This window comes from Bidens hawaiensis, unplaced genomic scaffold (genome assembly GCF_021521415.1).
Source record: "Bidens hawaiensis isolate Kalapana, Puna unplaced genomic scaffold, B.hawaiensis_p1.1 tig00001511_1, whole genome shotgun sequence".
Lineage (NCBI taxonomy): Eukaryota > Viridiplantae > Streptophyta > Magnoliopsida > Asterales > Asteraceae > Bidens > Bidens hawaiensis.
Genome location: NW_027491085.1, coordinates 1,064,312 through 1,088,077, shown reverse-complemented (window position 1 = coordinate 1,088,077; position 23,766 = coordinate 1,064,312). Strand labels below are relative to the sequence as shown.

General features: G+C 33.7%; 2 protein-coding genes across 2 annotated transcripts; one reads left to right on the top strand and one right to left on the bottom strand.

Moving 5' to 3' along the window:
- Window positions 1-2,743: 2,743 nt before the first annotated feature.
- LOC143582534 (patatin-like protein 6) lies at window positions 2,744-6,573 on the top strand. The gene is made up of 3 exons (XM_077065072.1): window positions 2,744-3,316; window positions 3,529-4,734; window positions 5,804-6,573. Exons 2-3 carry the CDS (start codon window positions 3,637-3,639, stop codon window positions 6,068-6,070), a joined length of 1,365 nt encoding a protein of 454 aa, XP_076921187.1. The 5' UTR covers window positions 2,744-3,316; window positions 3,529-3,636; the 3' UTR covers window positions 6,071-6,573.
- Window positions 6,574-18,279: 11,706 nt separating this feature from the next.
- Window positions 18,280-22,717, bottom strand: LOC143582524 (chorismate synthase 1, chloroplastic-like). The gene is made up of 12 exons (XM_077065065.1): window positions 22,390-22,717; window positions 21,563-21,713; window positions 21,387-21,463; window positions 21,210-21,268; window positions 21,038-21,121; window positions 20,861-20,953; window positions 20,493-20,705; window positions 20,294-20,396; window positions 19,551-19,645; window positions 19,375-19,440; window positions 19,134-19,218; window positions 18,280-18,681 (listed from the first exon to the last, which is right to left on the bottom strand). The coding sequence occupies exons 1-12, from the start codon at window positions 22,532-22,534 to the stop codon at window positions 18,533-18,535; spliced, it is 1,320 nt and encodes a 439-aa protein (XP_076921180.1). The 5' UTR covers window positions 22,535-22,717; the 3' UTR covers window positions 18,280-18,532.
- Window positions 22,718-23,766: the final 1,049 nt, after the last annotated feature.

The following is a 23,766-nucleotide window of genomic DNA, read 5'->3' as shown; positions in this document are numbered from 1 at the left end:
ATTACTAAGAAACCTATAATAAAAGGGACCGATGCACTGTTGATTAGATCAATGCGTCTAACTCGTAACAACGTTAATTAAAATTTAATAAGTTTTGTATCGACTGTTAATTAAAACATTATATCAAACTTTCCAGGTCTAGTCTACTTCTATAATGAGTTTTGATTACGTAAATGTAGTTCCTCCATTATAACAGCCTTAACCCATCACAAAGGTATACCCAACTTTACGTATATTGTTGTCAAAAAAATGTGTACATTTAAATTGACGCAAGTCCCCCCCCCCCCCCCCCTCCCCCCTAGAATTTATGTGTGTGCATTTCACGTATCTTGAAAGCTTCTTAAAACAACGTTTTTTTTTGTTTAAATTCTCCTCCTTTATACAATTTTAAATCATTTGAGCTTCTTATATGATTTTCTTGTAATATAATTAAAAGATACAATCAAATATATATGCTTTGTTCTTACACCAAAAGAAAATCACATGATTTGTGCCAAAAGTAGGCATAGTGATGACAACAACATATATACGTTCATGATCCCTTGTCAAATGTGGACAATGCAACAAATTTAGATGAAGACTGAAAGAGTTCAATATCCAATCAATTGAAAACATATAATTTCTTCTTATATTCAAAAAAATTAATACATCACCTTGATAGTTTCTTTGAGACTATCATCCCAACTTATTTATTTTAAACATCTTCAAATGTCTCTTAACTCAACGTCCGAATTTTTGGTTTGACTCACCTTAGGTCAGGTCAAGTAAATAATAATAAATGTCTTTATAATCGTATAACTAAGAGCTTAAATGAGGTTTTGTGATAATCATGACAATAAACAAATAATAAGTGGGGTTCTTAATTGAATTCATACACATTTTGTTTTTTGCCTTTTTACTTTATTTATTTTTGAAATATAACATGTATATATTGATGTTTTACAAGTTAAAAAGTCTACAAGGTCGGCCTCCAAAATTATTTGGGATTGGTAAGAAAATCGTTACATACGTTACAAATAAACTAATAAGTTATAGGGTCGGTTGATCACTCACCCTATATAATTGGTCCGCCACTGTCTATAAAAAAATAACCAGAAGTTACAAAGACAAAACACTTTACCATAAGGTTGAGTGTGTTTACTATCTAAGAGTGGTAATGCTTGATGTTGATTTATATAAAATCTATTTTGCCTAGACATCTTCCTAATGTACCATGCATTCACCATGCAACTATTGTCCCAACATTTTTTTGTCTTCTTCAGTGTATGATTGCCTGGTATTCACCTGGACTTGTTTGGATATGAATATAAATGTATGAGTATTTCTAATTAAAATTTATAATTTCATTATTTTTTATATAATAATTAATATACACCTTAAAATATTTTTTATAATACACTATAATGTAAAAGCGTTCACAATAGCCTCCCATATAACCTCATATCAAAATTTTATTGGATTAATAAATAAAAAAATATTAGAAAAAAAATATTATCTGATAACTACATCGGATCCCCCATTGTCATCTTCATTCTCTAACTAAGGGGGTGTTTGGGATTCCTTATTTTACCTCCTTATAACTTTTTTTTAAGTTAATAAGTTACAAAAGTGTAACTTATGACACTTTTCCTCTCACAACATAAGCAATCACAAACACCTTTTTACTTTAAAAAAAAATTATAAGTTATAAATAGATAAAAATAAGCAATACCAAACACCTCCTAAGTAATACTTCATCCCCATAACTAATTTTGAATATTCATTTATAAGTGGTTGTAAGTGAAAAAATTAAAATCAAAATAAAAAAGTATTACTCCGTATTTAGCTAGATTTGAATGATGCGAATGTATAGTCTACTTCGATTGCTCTAACAGCTCGGTTCATACACATCTAGTTTTTTTTTTCCAATTGATTGGTAACACACAAATATCCCATATAAAAAAAGAAAAACAATTTGTTTGACTATAAAATCAAAGAAATAATGAGTGATAAGAAACAATATCTCCTATGGGTGTTCACGGTTCGGTTCGAAACCGTGAAACCGTCCAAACCGGTCACCGGTTTGGTTTCATGGTCGGTTTCTTTTCTTAACTTTTGGTCGGTCGGTTTTGAAAATTTAAAACCGTAGTGAATGGTTTGGTTTACGGTTTATACCAAAAACCGGCCATATAAAACCGGACCGGACCGTAAGATTTGATAATTATTATAATTTTTTATTTATTATGCTTAGTTAACTAATTGTAATTATATTTACCTAAATATCAAGTTGGGTTTTTGTCAACTATATATGACTTTTATCAATATATGTCATCTAATAAACCTTATCAATATTGTGTCAATCCCCAATTTTTTCCTTCTTCGTACAACACAATCTAACATTAAGTTCTAGCCTCAAGTTTCTAACGATCTCCCATCTCTAGTTCTCTACTATACTGTTAGTTTGTTGAAACTTTGTTTTAAGCATTTTTTATGACTCTTTAAATTTTGAACATCTTGTATCAGTTATTAAGACTCTACGAGCTCAAACTGTGAAACCAAACCGGAACCAAACCGCAAGTAATGGTTTGGTTTGGTTGGGTTTCAAATTTCAACGGTTCGGTTTCGGTTTTCAATAACAAAAACCGTTGCTAGCGGTTTGGTTCACGATTTGACCTAAAAACCGTCAAAACCGGACCGTGAACACCCCTAATATCTCCCCTAATATCTCCTAACAATAATGAACTAAAATATACAATTTGGGTGACAAAATGTTTTTTAGCAATCCATAAAACCAAAATAACTTTTCCCAAATTCCTTAAAAAATATGCATAATCTATTAATCTCTCTCCCGTGAAGACTCTCACCAACGACAACCCTGATTTCACGGCTTAATCCAACGGCCAATATTCACCAAGAATATTTTCTAGGCATGAAATGATTCGCCTTTTGTCCGTCATCAACGGCTAAAATTGCAAATGTTTAATCTATATACCAGTACGTGCGGGCCCTCCGTTTAAACGTGTGGGTCCAAGCCCGTTCAAGGGCCCAATACGACGTCGTCGGTAGAAGAACTGGAGACCCACTCATTATGTTAGTTGATTTGCTAGTTGACCCCACTTACATGCTCTCCAGTACTAATACTAGTCACCTGCTTATTTCTTTTTCTTCATTCATTCTCTCATTTTCATCCTTATTATAAATAGTTAAATACAACTTATTATTCTCTAACCTCGAATTACTAGTCTTTTGTTTTTGTTTTCATGAACACTATCGATAACTCGTCGAGTAATCGCTGCTGTCACGAATACCTGAATCCAATTTTGGCGGGAAAACCAAGGTGAGAATTCTCATATTTTTACATAGTGTCTGATTTCACACTATCAAACGGCCGTCAACAAAACACTCAGACAACTTTTTTTTATTTAACCAAAGAAAATATAAATTTGAAATTTATTGTTCTGCGTGTTTGTGTTTGTTGAGTAAATTCTGGTCAGGAATCAGAATACACGCAATGTTCATGTCTCTTAACTAAGGATAAATTCTGTGCAGGTGCAGCAATTGAATGCAGATATAATATATCTATTGATATATTCATTTAGCTAGGGTTTGTGAATTGTGATACTAATTAAGCGTGTTTGAAGAATTTTGGAAGAAACTATGGAAGAAGTAATGCAAGAGCCAAGCATCGACACCGATAAGCTCAGCAACGAGATATTTTCAATTCTCGAAAGCAAGTTCTTATTCGGATACGACGATCCGAAGCTCTGGAAGCCTAAAATATCTCCAGATGTCTCCGTCACACCGACACCGGTAACAGTAACCGTCTCAGATGACAGTCATGATACCGGAGTTAACTCAATGAAGAATCAACGAGGCAAAATCTGCGTGTTGTCAATTGACGGCGGCGGAATGCGGAGTATTCTCGCCGGAAAAGCGTTAGCTTATTTAGAAAACGCTTTGAAAATTAAATCCGGTAATTCGAACGCGAGAATTGCTGATTATTTTGACGTGGCGGCCGGTACCGGAGTTGGAGGTGTGTTCACGGCGATGTTGTTCGGAGCAAGTTCCGATAACCGTCCGATCTTCAAAGCGGAGGACACGTGGAAGTTTCTAGCGGAGAACGGTAACCGGATTTACCGGAAACCTAGCTCCGGTGGGTTTAAACGGATTTTTAAAAAGTCCGGCGTGAGTGACGTCACTGCCGGATTTGAAACGGTTATGAAACAGGCTTTCACGGTCAACGGGAAAAGTTTGACTTTGAAGAACACATTAAAGCCGGTTTTAATCCCGTGCTATGACCTCTCCAGCTCAGCTCCGTTTTTATTCTCACGTGCTGACGCGTTGGAAACCAACAGCTTTGACTTTCGTCTCTGGGAGGTATGTCGTGCCACGTCAGCGTCACCGGGTTTGTTTGAACCGTTATCGATGAGATCTGTGGATGGGAAAACTCGTTGTTTGGCGGTTGACGGTGGTTTGGCGATGAGTAACCCTACAGCAGCTGCGATTACGCACGTGTTGCATAATAAACAGGAGTTTCCCTTCGTGCGGGGAGTGGAGGATATTTTGGTAATTTCGCTGGGGACCGGTCAGGTTTTGGAAGGGAGTTATGATTATAATAAGGTGAGTAGGTGGACGGCGAAGGACTGGGCTCGCCCGATGGCGAGAATCTCAAATGATAGCTCCGCTGACATGGTTGACCACGCTGTCGCAATGGCGTTTGGTCAAAGTCGGGGCAGTAATTACGTCCGCATTCAGGTATTCCATATCATATGTAGTCCAAAATTGTCATAATTTGGTGCGGTAGAGACAAAGTCTTTTAAACACAACTTTAATGAGTCGGTTTTCAAATTGAGTATCCAAATGTAAAAGAAATTAAAAAATATTTAAAAAAAGAAAAACGTGGTCCTTAATTTCCAGTCAAATCGAAATTCCCAAAAACTTTATAAAAACAAATGAATTTAAGTTCCCATGAGTTTAAAGTAGATATTATTTTAATAACATGTAATTATAAAGTATAATTATGTAGTAAGTTTCAAATACAGTGCTATTTGGTTCATAGATATGGTGCTATGACCAACACTGATCATAGATTTGAATTCATGTCATGATCATTTGAAGGTCAACATGCGACTAGTGTCTTGTGGGGTCATGTTTGTTTATTTACTTTTTCTTTATTAACCGTAAGTAACACAATTATTACCTATCAGACAGGTTTTTCTGTTAATGTATATGCCTAGTATAACATGTTATAATAATTACTTATAATTACGAATGTATGATAATTATATACGATAAATATTTATGATACAAACATCTTTTAACGTGTGAACCTAAGACTGTAGTGTAATAATAATAATTCATTTATTACGCTACTTCAAAACTGTTGTGTAATAATAATTATTTTACTGTTTTTCATATTTCGCATGTAAAAAGTTATTTGTATTTGATACTAACATATAAACGGATAAACCGTCATAACATTATAAGCGTCTTTACATATTTCTTTAACGGTGATTAATATTGGTCATGTAATCGGAAAGACTATTGTTTCTTGTTTGAATGTGTCTTTAAAACATTAAAGAGCCAAATAGCATGGACAAATTTCAGCCAGGTGATTTAAGGGCTTAGAAAGGGGACCTATTGATTGGAAATGGCCACATATCTTTTTTTGGTAAAGAGTCTTTGTTTGTCTCCTATATCTTAATAAGGCCCTTGGGAATTAATATGCATGTTACATAACTATGTGTTGTCCTGCTCAATCCTCTTTATTTATAAGTAAATGGGTTGAAATTACAGCTTTTAATTTTTGTTTTTTCTATATTAGGCAAACGGATCCAATATGGGTCGTTGTGTGGTCAATGCTGACTGTGATGGGAGCCCCGGAAACGTTAAGCTGCTCATGGGGATAGCCGATGAGATGTTGAAACAGAAAAACGTAGAGTCGGTGCTTTTTGGTGGTAAGAAGATCGCAGAGCAGACCAATTTTGAGAAACTCGATTGGTTTGCGGGCGAGCTTGTGCTGGAGCATCAGAGGAGGAGTTGTAGGATAGCTCCCACTGTTGCTTTTAAGCAACAAAATCTTAAAACCTGAATCCTCAACCCTAAATTATGAACTGTTTCAGTAAATGCTTTGAAATTACGAGTTTGCCCTTTCTAAAAAAATCAAAACTTTTTTCTAGTTTGTTAAGAATGGTAAAAACATACTTTTTTGACTCAAGTAATTAGGATAGTTTATATATTTGTAGGGAGTTAATTTATGTCTTTTTCACCGGTGCAATGAGAAGATACCACCCCCACCCCCTACCCTACCCACCTCCTATTTCAGGTATCCTCAACCGACACTATACTACAACGATGACATTTCTGAAAAGGTTTAAGTGGGAATATGTGGTAGGATTTTGGTGAATCTTGGTGTGGGGAACAATGGCTTTTCTTTAAGCCGGGTTGTGAACAACAATTCTCCTTTTTGACCTTGGGTTTTCTATTTTGCCTTTTGACTTCCGCCGTCAAATTTCCTTTTAATTGTACTAGGCGGAGGGTATTTGTGTAATTTTTAATATGTATCATATGAAAAAAAAAATGCTTGTTTGTTTTCTTTTGTCTAGTATATAGTGATTTATTATACCATGTCACCTTCTACATAAATTCTGGTATAAGTAAATAACATATGAAAAACGAGTACTTGACACTTTACGAACACAAGTGTTGTTTGATGTCATGTAGCATCGGTCGTTGTTAGTTTTTGTCGGCGTTGAACCAGAATTTATAAATATATGATTTGATTGGTTTGGTTTGTAACAATAAACTTTTGATAAGCCTTCAATATGTTATATGCTTTAAGGACATAATTTACATTTTCATGGCTAGTTTTTCTTTTGTTATGCTATGATTGGTATAAATGGGATTAGTAATCACACCTATTGATATTACTAAATAATTTATTATGTTTCTTTAACTTTTAATTTGTTTTTCATATTAAAATTTTAGAATAAACCAAAGCACATTTCAAGAATTTGTTTGTATTTATAATCATTATTGTATATTAAAAGTTAATATAAAATTACAATTTATATATAAAAAATATAAAATTACACATAAAAAGTCTCATCATTAGAATGTGAATAAATCAAACTTGATTACGTTAGAGTTTAGGGTATCATAAGCCCTAATAAAACTAGTTTAGAAATGGTGGTGTAAATCCCCTTTGAATGAAGGGCATGGTAGTCAACAAAGGAAAAAAATAAAAAGTAAAGTACCAATGTACCATTAGTGCATACTCCCCAGCTTTACATTGAAAGAGAGAATAGGTTATAGGTAAATTGACTGAAAATGACACTCAACTCAAATGTAAAAACAAGCTAAAGTGTTGGGGTGATCTTGGGGGATTTGTTTTGCCTGCTAGAGTACAACCATCCTGGTGTCTACCTTATGTTGCTTTGTCCTTTACCCAGAGAAAATAACAAAGGAAAAAATTAGAAAGAAAAAAACAAATAAAGTGTGTAAACACATTTGTTGTGCTTATTTAGACTTTTAAACCTCTAATTATTTTTCTCTTTTAAGACTATCCACATTGCGAAAGTAAGATCAGTTACAAACGCGTTCGGTTGGTTGCTAAATAAGGGTTTTATTAATCTTTCAAAGACACTTATTTTCTTCACAAGCTAATAAATATCTTTACAAATTCTTGTATTTCTCTTGCATTCTCTTAAGTCTTACCCATATCTTAGCTCCTTCGGAGCCCTTGTGGAAGCGTCCCATAGGGCACATGTAGGCTGTCCCATTGTGGAGAGCCTAACTTCGTATCTACTAACTGATTACCTAGTAAATTTAATTGTTTGGTGGGGAGGATGTTGTAAAGATAAGTGACGGTATGAAGAGCTTCCACGCAATGTGTTGGTGTGAAGGTTGACTTGAATGAGAAGAGGATGAATGATGTCATTCTTTTGGCTTTAATTACCTTTTTTATGGGAATTTTGTTGGCAAGAAAATTAAAAACGAGGCCATAATTACTTGTGAAGTTATGAAACTCATTATTAACCCACCCCCCCTTTTCCCCGGTTCGCATTGGAAGAATTTTATCTTTGTACGAATTGTGTTTCGATAAGTCTATGAAATTTAGCAAGTTGGAAAAGGTTTCAGATTTGTATTTTAAAGGGTAAACCCAAACGTATTAGGTGTAATCGTCAATTAGGACCATATCATATTTATATCCATTATTGCTTGAAATAGGTGAGGTCTAAGTCGCAATGGATAATATCGAAAGGTGCAACAATACTTGGATTCCAATTGAAAAAAATGGTAAGATCGGCTCCAACTCTTCGAAAAGAGTCAAGATAAATAATAACCCTAGCCAAACCAAGGACGGAAGTGTACGATGGGATCCAACCCTTTGAAAGCGCCAAGTTATCCCCACGGGGATCCCAGGTAAACAAATGGTAATGTTTTCTATTTACACCCCGAGAAAGGTTGTATGGTGAGTTTCAGAGCAGTGGATAAATATCAAGTAGTTAACGAATATAGTGGGATCGTTAGGTCTTAGTTTTGATGATAATTTAACTTCAGGTTTTCAGTAAAAAAAATTATAAAAAGAAGAATTGATATCACCATGTTGTCAAAACGTTAAGAAATATTGAACTTATTTAGGCTTAACAATTTTTTGAAACATGTTTAAAATACTTACGGCCTACAAATTACCATGTGGCTCCTATGTCATCTTGTTGTATATGCACTCCTGATAGTCGTTGGCATGGCATCATAGACTCTAAATAGTAATTATAAATAGTAATTGTTGTTCTTCTCATGAATGAAATGAACTGGCTGTTCAAGATCCATAATTGCCTCAAAGAATGTATATATGTAGTTAATAATCTATTTGCTAGGCACTGGTTATTTCATACATAATAATAACAACAATAATAATAATAATAACAACAACAACAACAACATTCAATTAAGTACGCAAAAATAGAAAGGGTGCATGATACAAGTTCGTGGATTCGTGGATCTTTATTGCGTGATCAATGGCGGAGTCAGAAATTTTTTCTATGGGTTCAGGAATTTTTGGTGCGTGAATTTTTTTCAGCAACAATGTTTTCGGGCCCGGACGAGTCATGATGAGTCGGATAAATGAAATGCAATTTTACTATCATAACAAAAATACATTATCAACACTCAATAAAATACAAAGTCATTTTAAACAAAAAACTATTACATATTTTGATTGTTTCTTATGCGTTTTCATGTTTTGAAAACAATTCATAACATCTTCAATCACTACTAAAGAAAGAACTCAGTTTTCAATATAACAAATGCAAGCATCATTCATACAATCATCATCCATCTGATTACGCAAATATGTCTTCACTCAAAGCCACTAGATTGAAGCGTTTGTTGTGGGTTGATCGTTGTTGAAGTCCAATCGGCGATGAGGTAATTTGTTGGTCATCGGTTTCTTTGTCATTTATTTATTTATTTTTATATATGTTGTGTATACGTAGTTAATTGGGTTAGGTTTATTGGGCTTTAATTATATGTAATCTATATATGAGTTATTATTTTACTGGTCCATTTATAATGTTTTGTTTAGTTATTTTTATAGTTTTTTAAAGCCTTTTATAGTTTATAAAAAAACTTAATTACTAAAAAAATTTGAACTGAATTTTTCATAACCAATGGGTTCGAATACTTTTTACTGGGTTTGCTCCCTGAAAAAGAATGTACTTGCTCGTTAATTCAATACTACAGGCGATATATAAAACCGATAAAACACCGGGTTCGGCCGAATTTGGCGTCTATAGTGTGGCTCCGCCACTGTGCGTGATGCTTCTCTAAGATGGACACAAAAAAAGTTGATGCTATGTTGGCATACTGGCATCAGGTGGTTATCTTTCATTACGGCTTCGAGTCTCATAAGTCACAAAAGGAGCATCAAGTGGATTTTAAGAGTAGATTTTAGTGAATTTGTGTTCTTCATTAAAAAAAACACCATAAATGATTTTTTATACAGGTAAGGTATAATTTAAGTCCCTACGGTAGTTGATATTAATTAGTGATATAGACCGGTGGGTATGATAGACAACAATATGCGTAGGTGTGGGGCATTGTAAGGTCACAATAAGATTTTACTAGATTTAGAGGTTATGCTGTTCAATGTTCATTGCTATTTTTTGTCATGTTTGTTGTGGTTGGTTTGTTTCATTTGTTTTAAACAGCTAGCTTTTGAGTCCGTTTTCAAGATTCTTATCATAACTGCATTGGCTTTGTATCATTGCCTTGCCTTTGATTGTGTGCACGTATATGTATACTTATTATCTCTCCGTAAGTCCATGTGTAATAAGGCTTTATAGGGAAGTTATAAGAGTATGACCGCTATATAATGAAGACTATACAGTCTCGAAGTGATAATGATTGAAGTACTATTAAGGAACATTATGCATTACATATATTTTTTACTAAAAAATGTGATAATGATGTTATAATGTGACGGAAAATGTCTCTTAAAAGACATTAACTATTACGCATGATCTAAGTAATAAAAAACAATCGCAAACTGCTTACAAGTTCTAAGTACAAGGGTATCAAAGTTACTACTATTTTAATATTAGCAAAGGTTTTTTACCGTAAAAACTAGAGGTGGCAAATGGGTTGGGTTGGGTTGGGTCGAACGAGTCATGGGTTGAAATGAGTCATGGGTCAAAACGAGTATGAGTCAAAATGAGTTTGGGTCAAAACGAGTCAATTAAAAAAATGTTGTTTTGGTTTGGGTCAAAATAGGTTAGGGTCAAACCGGGTTTTGAGGGTTTTTTTTTGTGAACGAGAATAACGGCAAAAACATTTTAGTTTTTTTAGATTTTTCGTTTTTTACTTATATTTTAAGTTATGATTTTTTTAATTATTTTTTTTGAATTTTTTTTTGAGGGGTTTTTTATTAAGATGAAAAACCCTCAAAAAAATATTCAAAAATAATAATAAAAAAATTATAACTCAAAATATAAATCATAAACAAAAAAAGTAAAAACACTAAAATGTTTCATACGTTGTCCTCGTTCCAAAAAAAAAAAGAAAAAAAACCCATCTAGAATCGAACCGAAACCGAAAGAATCGACGAAAATGAAACAAAGAAACAAAAATCTAAAACCGGACCACATCAATCGAAATCGAAAAAATCAATCAAAACGAAACTAAAAGAATTCAAACCGAACAAAAACAAAACTGAAAAAACGAACAAAAACGAGTCCGGAATCGACCAGAAAGAAACCAAAACCCAACACGTCACAGGTGAAAACTCGTGTTGTCTTGAAACCTGAACCGAACCCTTTCCGATCGGAAACCCGTTTCGTGCCGAAACCTGTCTTGTACGAAAACCCATTCCGATCCGAAACCTGTCACATTTTCTTAGGACACTAACCTACATCGACCCATTTCTTTGAACTTGTCGACCAATTTTGACTCGAAAATAAAAGGATGGAATTTCAAATGACTCATTTTGACCCATTTATTTAAAACCTTTTACCCAAACCAACTCATTTAACTTTTAAAACAACTCAAATTGACTTATTTGAAAGGGTTTGGGTCAAGATTACCACCCCTAGTAAAAACTATTGATTCACTGTTACTAAAATCATAATTTCGATTCATAGTTTCAATTTTTGAACGGATTTTAAAACTTCTGATAGAAACCACATTTTATAACTCGAAATTTATTTTAATTTTTTGTATTTATATGTGTTAGCAAGACCAAATTATAAGGTTCTTTTGTTTTTTTTACATGTATATATAGTTTTTTAAGGAATCCTAAGTGTATGCCCATACATGCACAAGCATAAGCAAACGAACATAGCACATTTCTTTTAACTTTTTCCTCATCTCTCTTGACAATAATTATTTTTGGATTTGTTTTTGTTAATATCATGCAAGTTAACAGCATATCTAGAAGTGAGATTGATATCAATGAGTGGTTTCCTATATACATCCTCCCAACCATGTTAATGCAGAACTTTGTTCTTCAATAACTTAATACTTGAGAGAAGAGATTGATCTTAACATGTCGTAAAGGGGTTATTCGTGTTAAGATCCCATCATAATGACGGGGGAAAAAATTTAACCAAATTTTGCATTGCACCCTTAAAAAAAGAGAAATTAAAAAAATGTTACATTGCACTTGATGATACAAGAATGTCAAGAAATGTCATATTCATATTCAAAATGTTAACCAAGTTTTAATCCTTATGGATATAAGAAATGTGTACATTATTTTGAGTGGACCCTTTGTGGTAACACATCCCTGAAAAATCGGCATCCCGAGAGTATTGAATCCAAAGTGTGTCATAAACAAGAAGTGACTTGATCTTGACAAGGGGGAAGGGGTAGTAATAGGGAAAATGCCTAAAATGACTCAAATAAGGAGAACGTTTAAAAAATGACATATCCTTTTGAAAAACTCTAAAAATGGTTCGTCTAAATTTCATCTTCATGATGAGATTAAACGACGAATAACAAACTAACACGTGGCTCTCAAATCTATCATGACATGAGATTTGAGAGTCACGTGTCAGTTTGTTATGGGTCATTAAATCTTATTGTTAACTTTAAAATTAGAAGTTTTCCAGTAGTAATATCCTTCTTGTATTATCATTAGTTATTGACCTACATTTTACTTTCTACAAGAGCATTATCTAGTAGGTAGTCTAGCTATGAAAGTCTTTAGAGTGATGCGAAAGAGAGAAAAACATGAAGTACGTGAAAAGAAGAAAGAAGATGAGAAATCTGTTTCACCTGCGATGCTTTTGGCATGGGGAGGGAAGCGAGCCCGTCGTCTATTATGATATGAATGGTCTGATGGAACTTATATATGTAGTGTACCATTTTATATAATTAGTAAGATTAGTTTGCCTTTAAGTTAAGGTTCTTCGGTTCTTCCATAAATCAAATGGTTTTCCATATTAACATAGCTAAAAAGAGAGGAGAAGGAGAAGATTAAAGCCATACACTATTTGTGATGTCATGGTTACCCAAAAGAAGTTGGTAGTGGTGGTAATCATAAATGTACTAAACTCTATTTTTGTAGCATCCACTTTATGTCTCCAAAACCACTGCCACTCTTTTTTCACCTTGTCTTTTGCTTTCAACCATTTTATATATCCAAACACTTATATAAATATTTAATTTTTAATTTTAGTCCACTTAAGGTTAATCCTTCTTTATTATTTACAAACAAAAATATATAATTTAAATGATAGTTATTGTGAATAGGAATAAAAAAAATCCAAATACCAAACTAACATGAATCATATATATGTTCTTTATTTAACGCTAGTTTGAGCCCGTATATCACACTGGTAATTGATTAAAAGAATAATATTTAATAGCTAAATTAGATTTTATTAATCATAACTAACTGTCATTGGCCGATAATAATCTTAACTTAGTTTATTGTCACTGGTGGTCAAAAATTTTAAAACATTGGCTCTCAATGGTCTCCAGTTAAAAAAAAACTTAACACTATTAAGTTTGTATTGAATTTCAAACTGATTTCTTAAGGCTTTTGATCGAAGTAGGAATAAAAAAAATCCAAATACCAAAACTAACATGAATCATATATATGCTCTTTGTTTAATGCTAGTTTGAGCCCGTATATCACACTGGTAATTGATTAAAAAATAATATTTAATAGCTAAATTAGATTTTATTAATCTTAACTAACTGTCATTGGCCGATAATAATCTTAACTTAGTTTATTGTCACTGGTGGTCAAAATTTTTAAAACATTGGCTCTCAATGGTCTCCAGTTAAAAAAAAACTTAACACTATTAAGTTTGTATTGAATTTCAAACTGATTTCTTAAGGCTTTTGATCGAAAGAAGGATACGAGTCAATTGATGTAAAATTTGGCTCGAAATGATGCTCCAAACAACTTATTATTTTGTTAATTCGAAGTTTAAACATCCAATTTGTGGCGATAATCAAGTCATTTGGAGTATCGTTTCAAGCTAAGTTTTACATAAATCGACTTCTATCCTCCTTCCGATCAATAGCCTAAAAATCAGTTTGAAATTCGGAAAAAACTTAACGCTATTAAGTTTTTTTTTAACCCGGGGGGGGGGGGGGATTGAGAGCCAAATATTTTTAAATTTATGACCACTAGTGGCAATAAACTTTTTTTTGAACGACCAACAAAAAGAAATTTCATTAAAACTAGCAAGAAGCTAAACACCAATACAAACACAAAGCAAGAACACAAAATTACACTTTAAACATCCGCCAATCATCCCAAGTAAGCTCCTTCATATTTCCCCTATTCTTAACCCATAAGAACCCGAACACCTTTATTTCCTCAATCAAGCTAAACCGGTGCCCCACTATGAACAAGTTTGTTTCTTTTTTTCCACACGCACCAAACCGCTACCAAGAAAACCGCTTGGAAGATTTTTGCTTTCTTTCTTGGAAACGTGGAAAATTTATAGAGCTTCAACAAGTCGCGAAAGCTAAACAAAAAGAAAGTAGGCACCTTACATCATTGAGAAATCACACTCCACATGGTTTGAGCTAGACCACATGAAATAAAAACATGTTCCACCGACTCATCAACTTCACCGCATATCAAACACAAATTCGATCTAACCGGAATATTCCTTTTCCTTAGCTCGTCAAAAGTTGGCAAGCGACCCAGTTGTGCCCGCCACGCTACTAAACTGACCTTCTTAGGAACTAACCGGTTCCAGTTATAAATAAAATCAGGGGCGGTATATTCACACTTAAGTAGCTTCTCTTTTACACTTCAAACCGAAAAACACCCTCCACATGGCACCTCCAAACTACCCTATCTTCCCCTGATTTAATTAAAACCCCTTGGCATATTTGCAACAAACCACGCATTTCCTCAATTTCTTCCATACCATTTATTTTCCGTGACCAACACCACTGCCCACAAATCCAACCCTCAATCATAAACAACCTATTTGCCACAACACATTTCTTATGCTTTTCTAAGGAAAGGAGCTTAGGGAACCGGATACAAAGTGGAACCGGACCAAGCCAATTATCTAACCAAAACCATGTCTTCATCCCATTTCTCACGTCATGCAAAAAACACCTCCTCAACTCAGTGGCAATAAACTAAGTTGAAATTATTATCGACCTATAGCATTTAGTTGGGATTTTTAAAATCCAATTTGCCTATTTAATAATAAAACAAAAAAGAATAAACTTATCATACATTATTAAGAAATAGCCGTTGTAAAATAGTGTTTAAAATAATTTAAGTAATTAACTAGCTATGTTCAAGCTGTTCAAAAAAAAAATAGCTATGTTCATCTTTTAATGTAGCATTTGATAGCTGTAAATTAACAAATAAATGATAATGAATGACTTTAAGGATTTAGTTGTTCCTAACTCTTAATTTGTGAGAATTGATGTGAAAGTGATATATAACGAAACATTGTAGGAATGTAGATTTTTATTAGAGAGTATAGATATAGATTCATTCATCAAAATTGAAAAATGTTTTTAAATCTTAGTTGAAAATAAAGGAAGTAAGTGATAATATGAAGGAAAGAAAAGATAATTTAGTAAAAATAATTGTAAACTGATTGAAACATGTAGCAGTCTGCATGGCAGTAGACAACTCATTTCCGACAAATTGTTCATCAATTTACTTGTTTGGTGTGTTGAAAACAGACGACACTTTAGTTCAAGAACGAGGCCATAACAGTATAAACTAAGACAAAAATTACTAGAGAGAAATCTTAATGATTTCATTAATAGGTTAACTCTGAATCAATGGTGTGCATTAAGTGTGTTTGGTTGACTCCAGCAAATATTTTTACCCGTTAAGCTTTAAAATGACGCTGAATTAGTCCATTCACATGCTTTCTAATACCTCGGGTTTCCGCTCACACACCACCTCCTCGACCCACTACCAATCACCACCAAATCGAAGTACTCAGCACTGACTGACTAATAGTCTCTTAACCATTACTGATTTAAAAGAAAGAATAAAGATGACTTATCATCGTGTCATCGAAGTATGTTCAATCAAACGTCTACAAGTAATTTTTTATTTAAATCATAATAAAAGTTTATAACTATACATAACATATCAATCAGAGTATATGTACATGCTAGGTTACTAACGAACTAAAGGATAAATAAATACAAGGCTATGTGTTATCGTTTAACTAGCAATTAGTGTCTAGTTAAACCCACATCACTACCACTTATGTAGCGGGGAATTAACCAGCCCACCCTTTAACTTGCACGTTGTAGGTTAATTAGGTTTAACTATGTATTAAATAAAAGAAAAAAAAAGCAAAAAGACGTGATTGGTTGTTAGTGAGGGTGGACCCCACCTTTTGAGCCCTTTGGGGCTTGGGCACTAAGGCTATTCGTAGTGGACGACAATTGAGGGGCGGGCGACAAAAACGTGGAACACCCCCCCCCCCACCCCCACCCACATCTAATATTGGAGCGATTTGGATTGGGGGGGGGGCTAGTTTTTGTCGCCGGATTTGTTTGTTGGTTTATTATTATTATTATTATTATTATTATTATTATTATTATTATAAAATGTGTGTAATATATAATATTGGGCTACAACCCCATTACACCCTTAAAGCATCCACTCTTTGCTGACTGGCGCCACATGTTGCAAATCGCCTCATTTTGTAGCCTCTTCCCTACACATAGCCTAACACAATAACGGGAAGGAGGAGTTTGGGGTGGCACCCTCTTGATTTGGCTAACATGGTTTTAACAAGCTTTAGGCCGGTGACGTGATCATTTCACGCCCAAGGTATGAGACCATAAACTAAATAGTAGCAATGATAAATCATTTGTAAGAACTTGATCATCACAACTTTATGGAAATAAATAGGTTGATCTTTCATCTTTGTGCTTAGAGGAGTTTTTTTTTTTTTTTTCTTTTTTGAAACGTGTTATAAAACTACCCAGTAGCAAATTTTTAATTTAGATATTATGTTACCAAGGGAAAAGAATAGAGGAGAGCTAAATTCATAAGAATACAACCATATCAAATAAGTCATTTATAAGATAATAATAATAATAATAATAATAATAATAATAATAATAATAATAATAATAATAATACAAAGGGTGATAAAGGTGAAATAACCATTATTCATAACATCTTTTAAATATATCATTGAACCACAACCCTTTAAAAGGACAAAACATTATCCAATACCTGATAGTGATACAACTAGACAAAAGAGCTTTGATCATAACACTAATCAATATATATATATATATATATATATATATATATATATATATATATATATATAATACTTCACTTCATATAATTTAAGGGTCATGATATTGGTACATTATCTTTAAAAACTCACATACCCTAAATACGATCGTATGGAATCTCACGTGATAAAAGTACAACAGACGTGATAGTAATACGATTGTATGGAAGAAAAAAACCAAAAACAAAATTCATTGAGTTGAGCCGTGTGTGTTAAAAAATGTGATAGTATACGGATATAGTTATATGAAATATGAAATAATATTCGATACATACTTACCCTCGTTTTACGTAACGACACGATACAATATCCCAGACTTGATATAATATTCAGTGTATTATTTGACACGACACAATGTTCCGGACGTGATATAATATTTTACCGGTTTTAATATATATAAAACTCACAAACCTAAAGTTCATACGGTCTTCAAAGTTGCTAGTTAAAAAAAACCTCATATGATCGTATAGTTGTCATACTATCGTATGGAATGTTCCTGAACAGCAGACAGAGTGCGAAGATTTGACAAATTCTGCAGTAGTGTATGATCGAATAAGAGCCATACGATCATAGGAATTCAAGGGTGTGTGAATAAGACAAAGGATGTGTGAATAACCGGAGCCTAATTTAACCCATCCCTTTGACTGACACTACAATTTCCACAACCTTGAAGGCTAGAACTATACAACAAGTGAACAAACAACTACTAGCTACTAGCTAACCACCCAAAGGTTGGCCCAATGCATTTAATAGATAATCACGGATTCACGGGCTTAGGTCCAATGTTATTGCTATGAATATAATATTTGTTTTTTTTTAACGACTAAATGTTATACTTTGAACCTTTGACTTCCTATTATACACCATAACTATCTTACCATCCAACTAAAGTGGTAATGGCAAATTCTTTGTTGTTTAATTACTTCTTGTTTGTGTGAGATTTAAGATCCTTGTTAAAAACTTGGGCTTCTTAGAACTACTAGACTACAAAATTTCAATTGTAATCACAACAAATCCAATTCAAAATTACAAATTAAAAAAAGATTTCAAATTTTATTTGATTGAAGAACACTCTAAAATCTACATGGGTTTGATAGTACAAAGCCAAAAAGTAACGCCATTCCAAACGAAACAAATCAAAATAATACAACTACATGTAATTTCTGACCCGACTGGATGATGCATGGTTGTAACATCAGCCAGTGAAGGGTATAAACATAACATCTATATAATGTTACAGGTCAAGAATGGTTTCATAAAATGCATGCCTGTAGTTCGCTCAAGGTTTAAAGGGAGATGCCACTCTGCTCAAGTTTAGGGAGCTGTAATGGCTCCTGGAAATCGGGGTTGATGGGGAACAATTGACACTGAGCGTATTGTGCGAGTAGTTGATCGATCAGCACCAACGCCACTGATGCTTCCACCATCGGCACCGCTGCACCATCCAACAAACTCAATACATATACATATAGATATACATACATAACAGGATCATTTTAGAACTTGAAATAGTTTAAGAACTCTTAACGCATCATTTTTATGTATTAATTTTATACATTTAATATTGTTTTTAGGGAAGTTTTGTTATTTATTATATGTAATTCTATGTGTAAACACAGAATTATAATATATGACAAAACCACCCTCATAAAATACTAAATATATAAAATATTAAACAATAAAATGATTGGTTGTTAAAATGTTCTTGAAGTTCTAAAATTCTGTGGAGTTCTGAAGATATCCAAACCCTAGTCATATACATAGGGCATATATAGAAATAAATACGCATATAGTCTATAGTCATGTACATATAAACAAATATAGTCATATGCATATACATATAAAATGGCCAAAAGCCCGAGTAATGAAAAACAAGCATGAACAAACCTCTTGGGACAACACATGGATCATGGCGACCACGAGCTATGAGTTCTGTTTCCTTTTTATCTCTTGTCACAGTGTTTTGCTTCCTCTGCATCAAATTACAACATAAATTTAAGAAAAGAAAACATTAACATTATTATAAATAATTAGGGTCTCTAATGTGATAAGAAAACGATATTATCTCAGTAATAATATGATTATTTAAGTAAAGTGACTTATGAGGTTTTATGCATTATTGTCTTACGCTGATTGTCGATGTTGGTTTGAAGGCTATCCGCATGTTTATGATCTCTCCATTGGATATACCACCCTGAAAGATAAGATAAGCATCAATAAAGGGTACTCTATAGATGTTCTACTTGCAATCTGAGTATCTGACTAGTACAACCAACTGATTTAGAGGTAGGAAAATCAATATACCTGTATCCCCCCTGACCGGTTTGTTCTTGTCCTTACCCGGCCTTGTTCATCCATATAAAACTCATCATTATGCTCACTACCCGTCAAAAATGTACCTACGGTTTTATCATTTACAAAAATGATAAAAAATTCATAAACATTAAAGTACAATTAAATTCAAAATTTAACCGAACACGAATGAAGAACATTTGTGCTTATTTGTTTTAACTTTAACCAAACAAATGATCTAACATGAACAACTAAACAAACAGGGTTTTCTTGTTCCTATCCATTTGTAAAGAAAATGAATATGTTCATGTCTTATGTTTGTTCGTCAACTGTATAAACTAACGGTTCACGAATGTAAACAAATGAACATAGTTGAAAATAGCATAACGAATATAACTAAGCTAAAACCAACCAAAAGTAAATGTGAACGGCAATGTATTGGGACTACAAAAGTTCTCAAAACTAGACTAAATTGTAATGGGCCTAAAAATTTTAATGAATATATTAACTTAACGAATGAACTTAAATGAACGTAAACCAACGAACATAAATGAACAAGCGTAAACGAACGTTCACAAACATGACTTGTTTTCATGTCCATTCGTTACTAAATGAACAAAAAATTTTGTTCATGTTGTTTGTTTACTAAATAAACGAACATAAATGAACTTCCCACTAAAGGGGTTCATGGACAGTTCACTGAACGTTTGGTTCATTTACAGGCCTAGTTTGAAACCCTTGCCCAAACGACATACCTGCAAATCCACTGCCAAATTCAAATCCCTTGGTTGCAGGTAAAGACAAAGCTGCCTTAGCCAACTCAGCTTCAAGTTTGTCAAACACTGGTGAACCAAGCCCCTGCCATGTGGATATCCAAGAATTAATCACTTTGAGAAAGTGCGTACAACCATACATAGAAATATATGATAAAACAGAGCTAGTGCTAGTGCTTACACGTGGGAGGTTTCTCACAATACATGTAACAACCCCACCAACAGAATCGCCTTTCACTCGGACTGCATCAATAGCCGCAATCATCTTCTCTGCATACTCAGGATGTGGACACCTGGCGATGTTGCTTTCAACCTGCTCCAGTGTCAAGGTTTCATGATCCACAAGGTCTTCCGGAAGTACAACCTTGTGAGCTTGAGAGACATATGCAAGAATCTGGTGAACAGCAAACACATAATTAGTTCTAATAAACCATTGTGTGTAAACCGAATCCTGTTTGCGGTCTTTGAACGTGTTTTGAAACTATTTATATGATATTGAATAAGTAGAATCATATAATCAGTCTAATAGATAAACAGGAGTCAACAAACCTCGGTTCCTGAATATGCCTTGAGAATTTTCTTAGCAACAGCACCAGCAGCAACTCTCCCAATTGTCTCTCTAGCTGATGACCGACCACCACCCTACAATTCATCAACCAAATGTGAACATTCAAGTTTCCATGAGCTTGAAATGTTCTTATATATATTTGTAGAAAACAGGTTTACCTCTACTGATCTTGTACCATACTTAAAGTCATAAGTTGCATCAGCATGAGAAGGTCTATAAGCCATTGACATTTCACTGTAATCCTGATAAGTACAATAATTAATAAATTAGGCTACATTGCATGCTAATTGATTATAATCTTTTCATATTCAATATTATAATAGTACTCACTTTTCCCCTTTGGTCTGTATTGGGAACTTTAATCATGATTGGAGATCCAGTAGTAAATCCTGCATCGAAGTACCATGCGTGAGTCTTGAGAAATATCTTAAAAATAGCTTTTTAAATAAAGATAATCACAGAGCAAACTCTGATAACTATGTGATGAGGTGTTAATTACAAACTAACCTTCAGCAACGCCTGAATATATGTGGGCTGTGTCGGTCTCTTTTCTAGGTGTAGTAATTCGGCTCTGACCTGGCCTCCTATATAAGAAAAAGTTTGGTTCAAATTAAAGAACTTTAGATAAAAGGAAGTCTTTATCACGTAAACCAGCTTTATGTGGTGAGTAGGATGATTAATACCTTCTGTCAAGATCTACTTGCAGATCAGCCTCTGTAAGAGGGATACGAGGTGGGCATCCATCAATCACACAACCAACTCCACCACCATGAGATTCACCAAAAGTTGTAACACGGAAGTAGTTTCCATATGTACTTCCAGCTGCTTTTATCACTGTTCAAATGCAAGGCGATAAAGTTTATTCTAAAAGAAGAAACCACTAATGTTTATGTGTCTATATGAGAAAGACAATGTTATCAAATGTTTTATCAGCTATCAAATTTTGTGAATTGAATATGTGCGTGACATTGTGGAACTGAATTTAAATAAATAACATGTTACAGTTGCAACTGCAGAAAACTAACAGGTATATCAAATTATTAAGTTTAGATGACGAAACACCAAAGGTTGCTGAAATTATCTATAACTAGTTGTATATGTTACTCCTAGCAAAGCACACAACTATTAGGTTGACAATCAACATCTGATCTTAAGTGCAAGTGCAATAGCATTTCTATAATATGCATTTGTAAATGCCACTGCATCAGATATCCATTTGCATAATGTTGATAGCACAGAGTTTATACAGAACAAGTCATATCAAAACTGATAACACATCCAGTTGCCAGATAACAATTCAAGTACACGATTAAAACACTAGTCTTAAATTTAACTGAATAACACATCCAGTTGCCAAAATCAATCTGAATTCTAAATTTAACTGAACCACAGGTTAACAAACTCAAATTTCATGAATCTCAAACTAATGAATGACAGCGTCAATATCAAATTCAAAATCAAAACATAACAATCAACGAATGAATAACAGATCACAAAATCGGATCCATACCGAGTGTTCGAGAGCGTGATTGGTGACCAGTGGAGATCCTGACAACAGCAGAACGGAGATCGGAATGACGAATAGAACCGAATCGTGATGGTTCGTCGGAAGATAAAGCTCCGATGAACGGTTTAACTGAGAGAGAAGACGCCATATGACCGGAATGCGTTTGGTGCGATGGATTTGTTAGGTTTAAATGTATGTATGTATGTATATGTGTGTGTGATTATTATATTATATTAGTGTGTGTATGCGGTAGGTAGGTAAGAGTATGTCTGGGTTGGGGTTGGTGAGGGAAACAGCCATCCACCTACCCAAATCTACCTCCACCACGAAGACTCAGTTGGATGAGTTAACTCGTTCGGTTTTCTTGTCGTTAAATCATTTTTTTCTTTTTTGTTTTTATTTTTGGGCTTCGAGAAGACAAAAAAATAAAAAATTTCCCTCTTTTGTTGGGTTTAAAATTATAACTTTTATATGTGCTTATTTGTTTATAATTGGATTACGTATAAAAATATGATTAAGCATGCCTCAAATGAGAGTGGAACCTATAACTTTTGGGTTGCAAGTAATACCATTTGCTATTAGATCATACTGGTGGTTATGAAATGAAGTTTAAACACTAAATATACATATTGTTTTAATAAAAATACATATATTTCTTTTAAAAAAAAAATCGGCCCTAGCTGGGTGTCGGTCTGTGGTTGTTGACTACCCAGCCACACCTTATGGTCGGCCCTGTTTTTACTGATAGCCTCAAAGCAGGGGGGTTGTTCATGAGGGCAAGCACGGCGGCTCAGTTTGATTTGGCTCAGTTTAAATAATGTTAATAGATTTTAACTAAATATAAAATAAGTTTATAACGAGTTCAGTTGATATAAAATACGTAAAGATTAGTCGAATACATTAAGTTAAAGTAAACATAAACAAATATAATTGGCTGAAACATATAACGAGTTCAAATGAATCCAGGTTGTGAGAGTTTTGTTAAGCGCCTTGTACCTTTACAAACAAGATCCGCGAGACAATAAATATGTCGCACCTTTACATACATAATCAACTATAGACAAAATCCGTGAGACGAGTATGAGAGGCATTTAACTTAGAACGAGACAAAATTACTAACAAGACGAAGTTGCTTACCCGATTTGGACATAATCTACGAGTGCAGGCAGGGTGATTTCAAGAATGAACTGAGGAGCAGGGCGACGGGAAAAAAAACAAGTAGCAAAGGAATAGGGGTTTAAATGAATTAAGAAATAGATTTTCGGGAAATTGAAAAACGAGCGTGATCCGGGAAATAGGATTTGGGAGGCATATTTTCCACCTATTCTAAGCATTTCCAATAATATATCATACATATATAAAGCTAAAATTTATTAAAAG

Coding starts and splice junctions, on each gene's coding strand:
- LOC143582534 (XM_077065072.1), top strand. CDS start 3,637: ATGGAAGAAGTAATGCAAGAGCCAAGCATCGACACCGATAAGCTCAGC. Junction 4,735..5,803: donor GTAATTACGTCCGCATTCAG/GTATTCCATATC, acceptor TTTCTATATTAG/GCAAACGGATCCAATATGGG.
- LOC143582524 (XM_077065065.1), bottom strand. CDS start 22,534: ATGGCGTCTTCTCTCTCAGTTAAACCGTTCATCGGAGCTTTATCTTCC. Junction 20,397..20,492: donor TTGTGAGAAACCTCCCACGT/GTAAGCACTAGC, acceptor TCCACATGGCAG/GGGCTTGGTTCACCAGTGTT. Junction 18,682..19,133: donor TCCATGTGTTGTCCCAAGAG/GTTTGTTCATGC, acceptor TGGATGGTGCAG/CGGTGCCGATGGTGGAAGCA.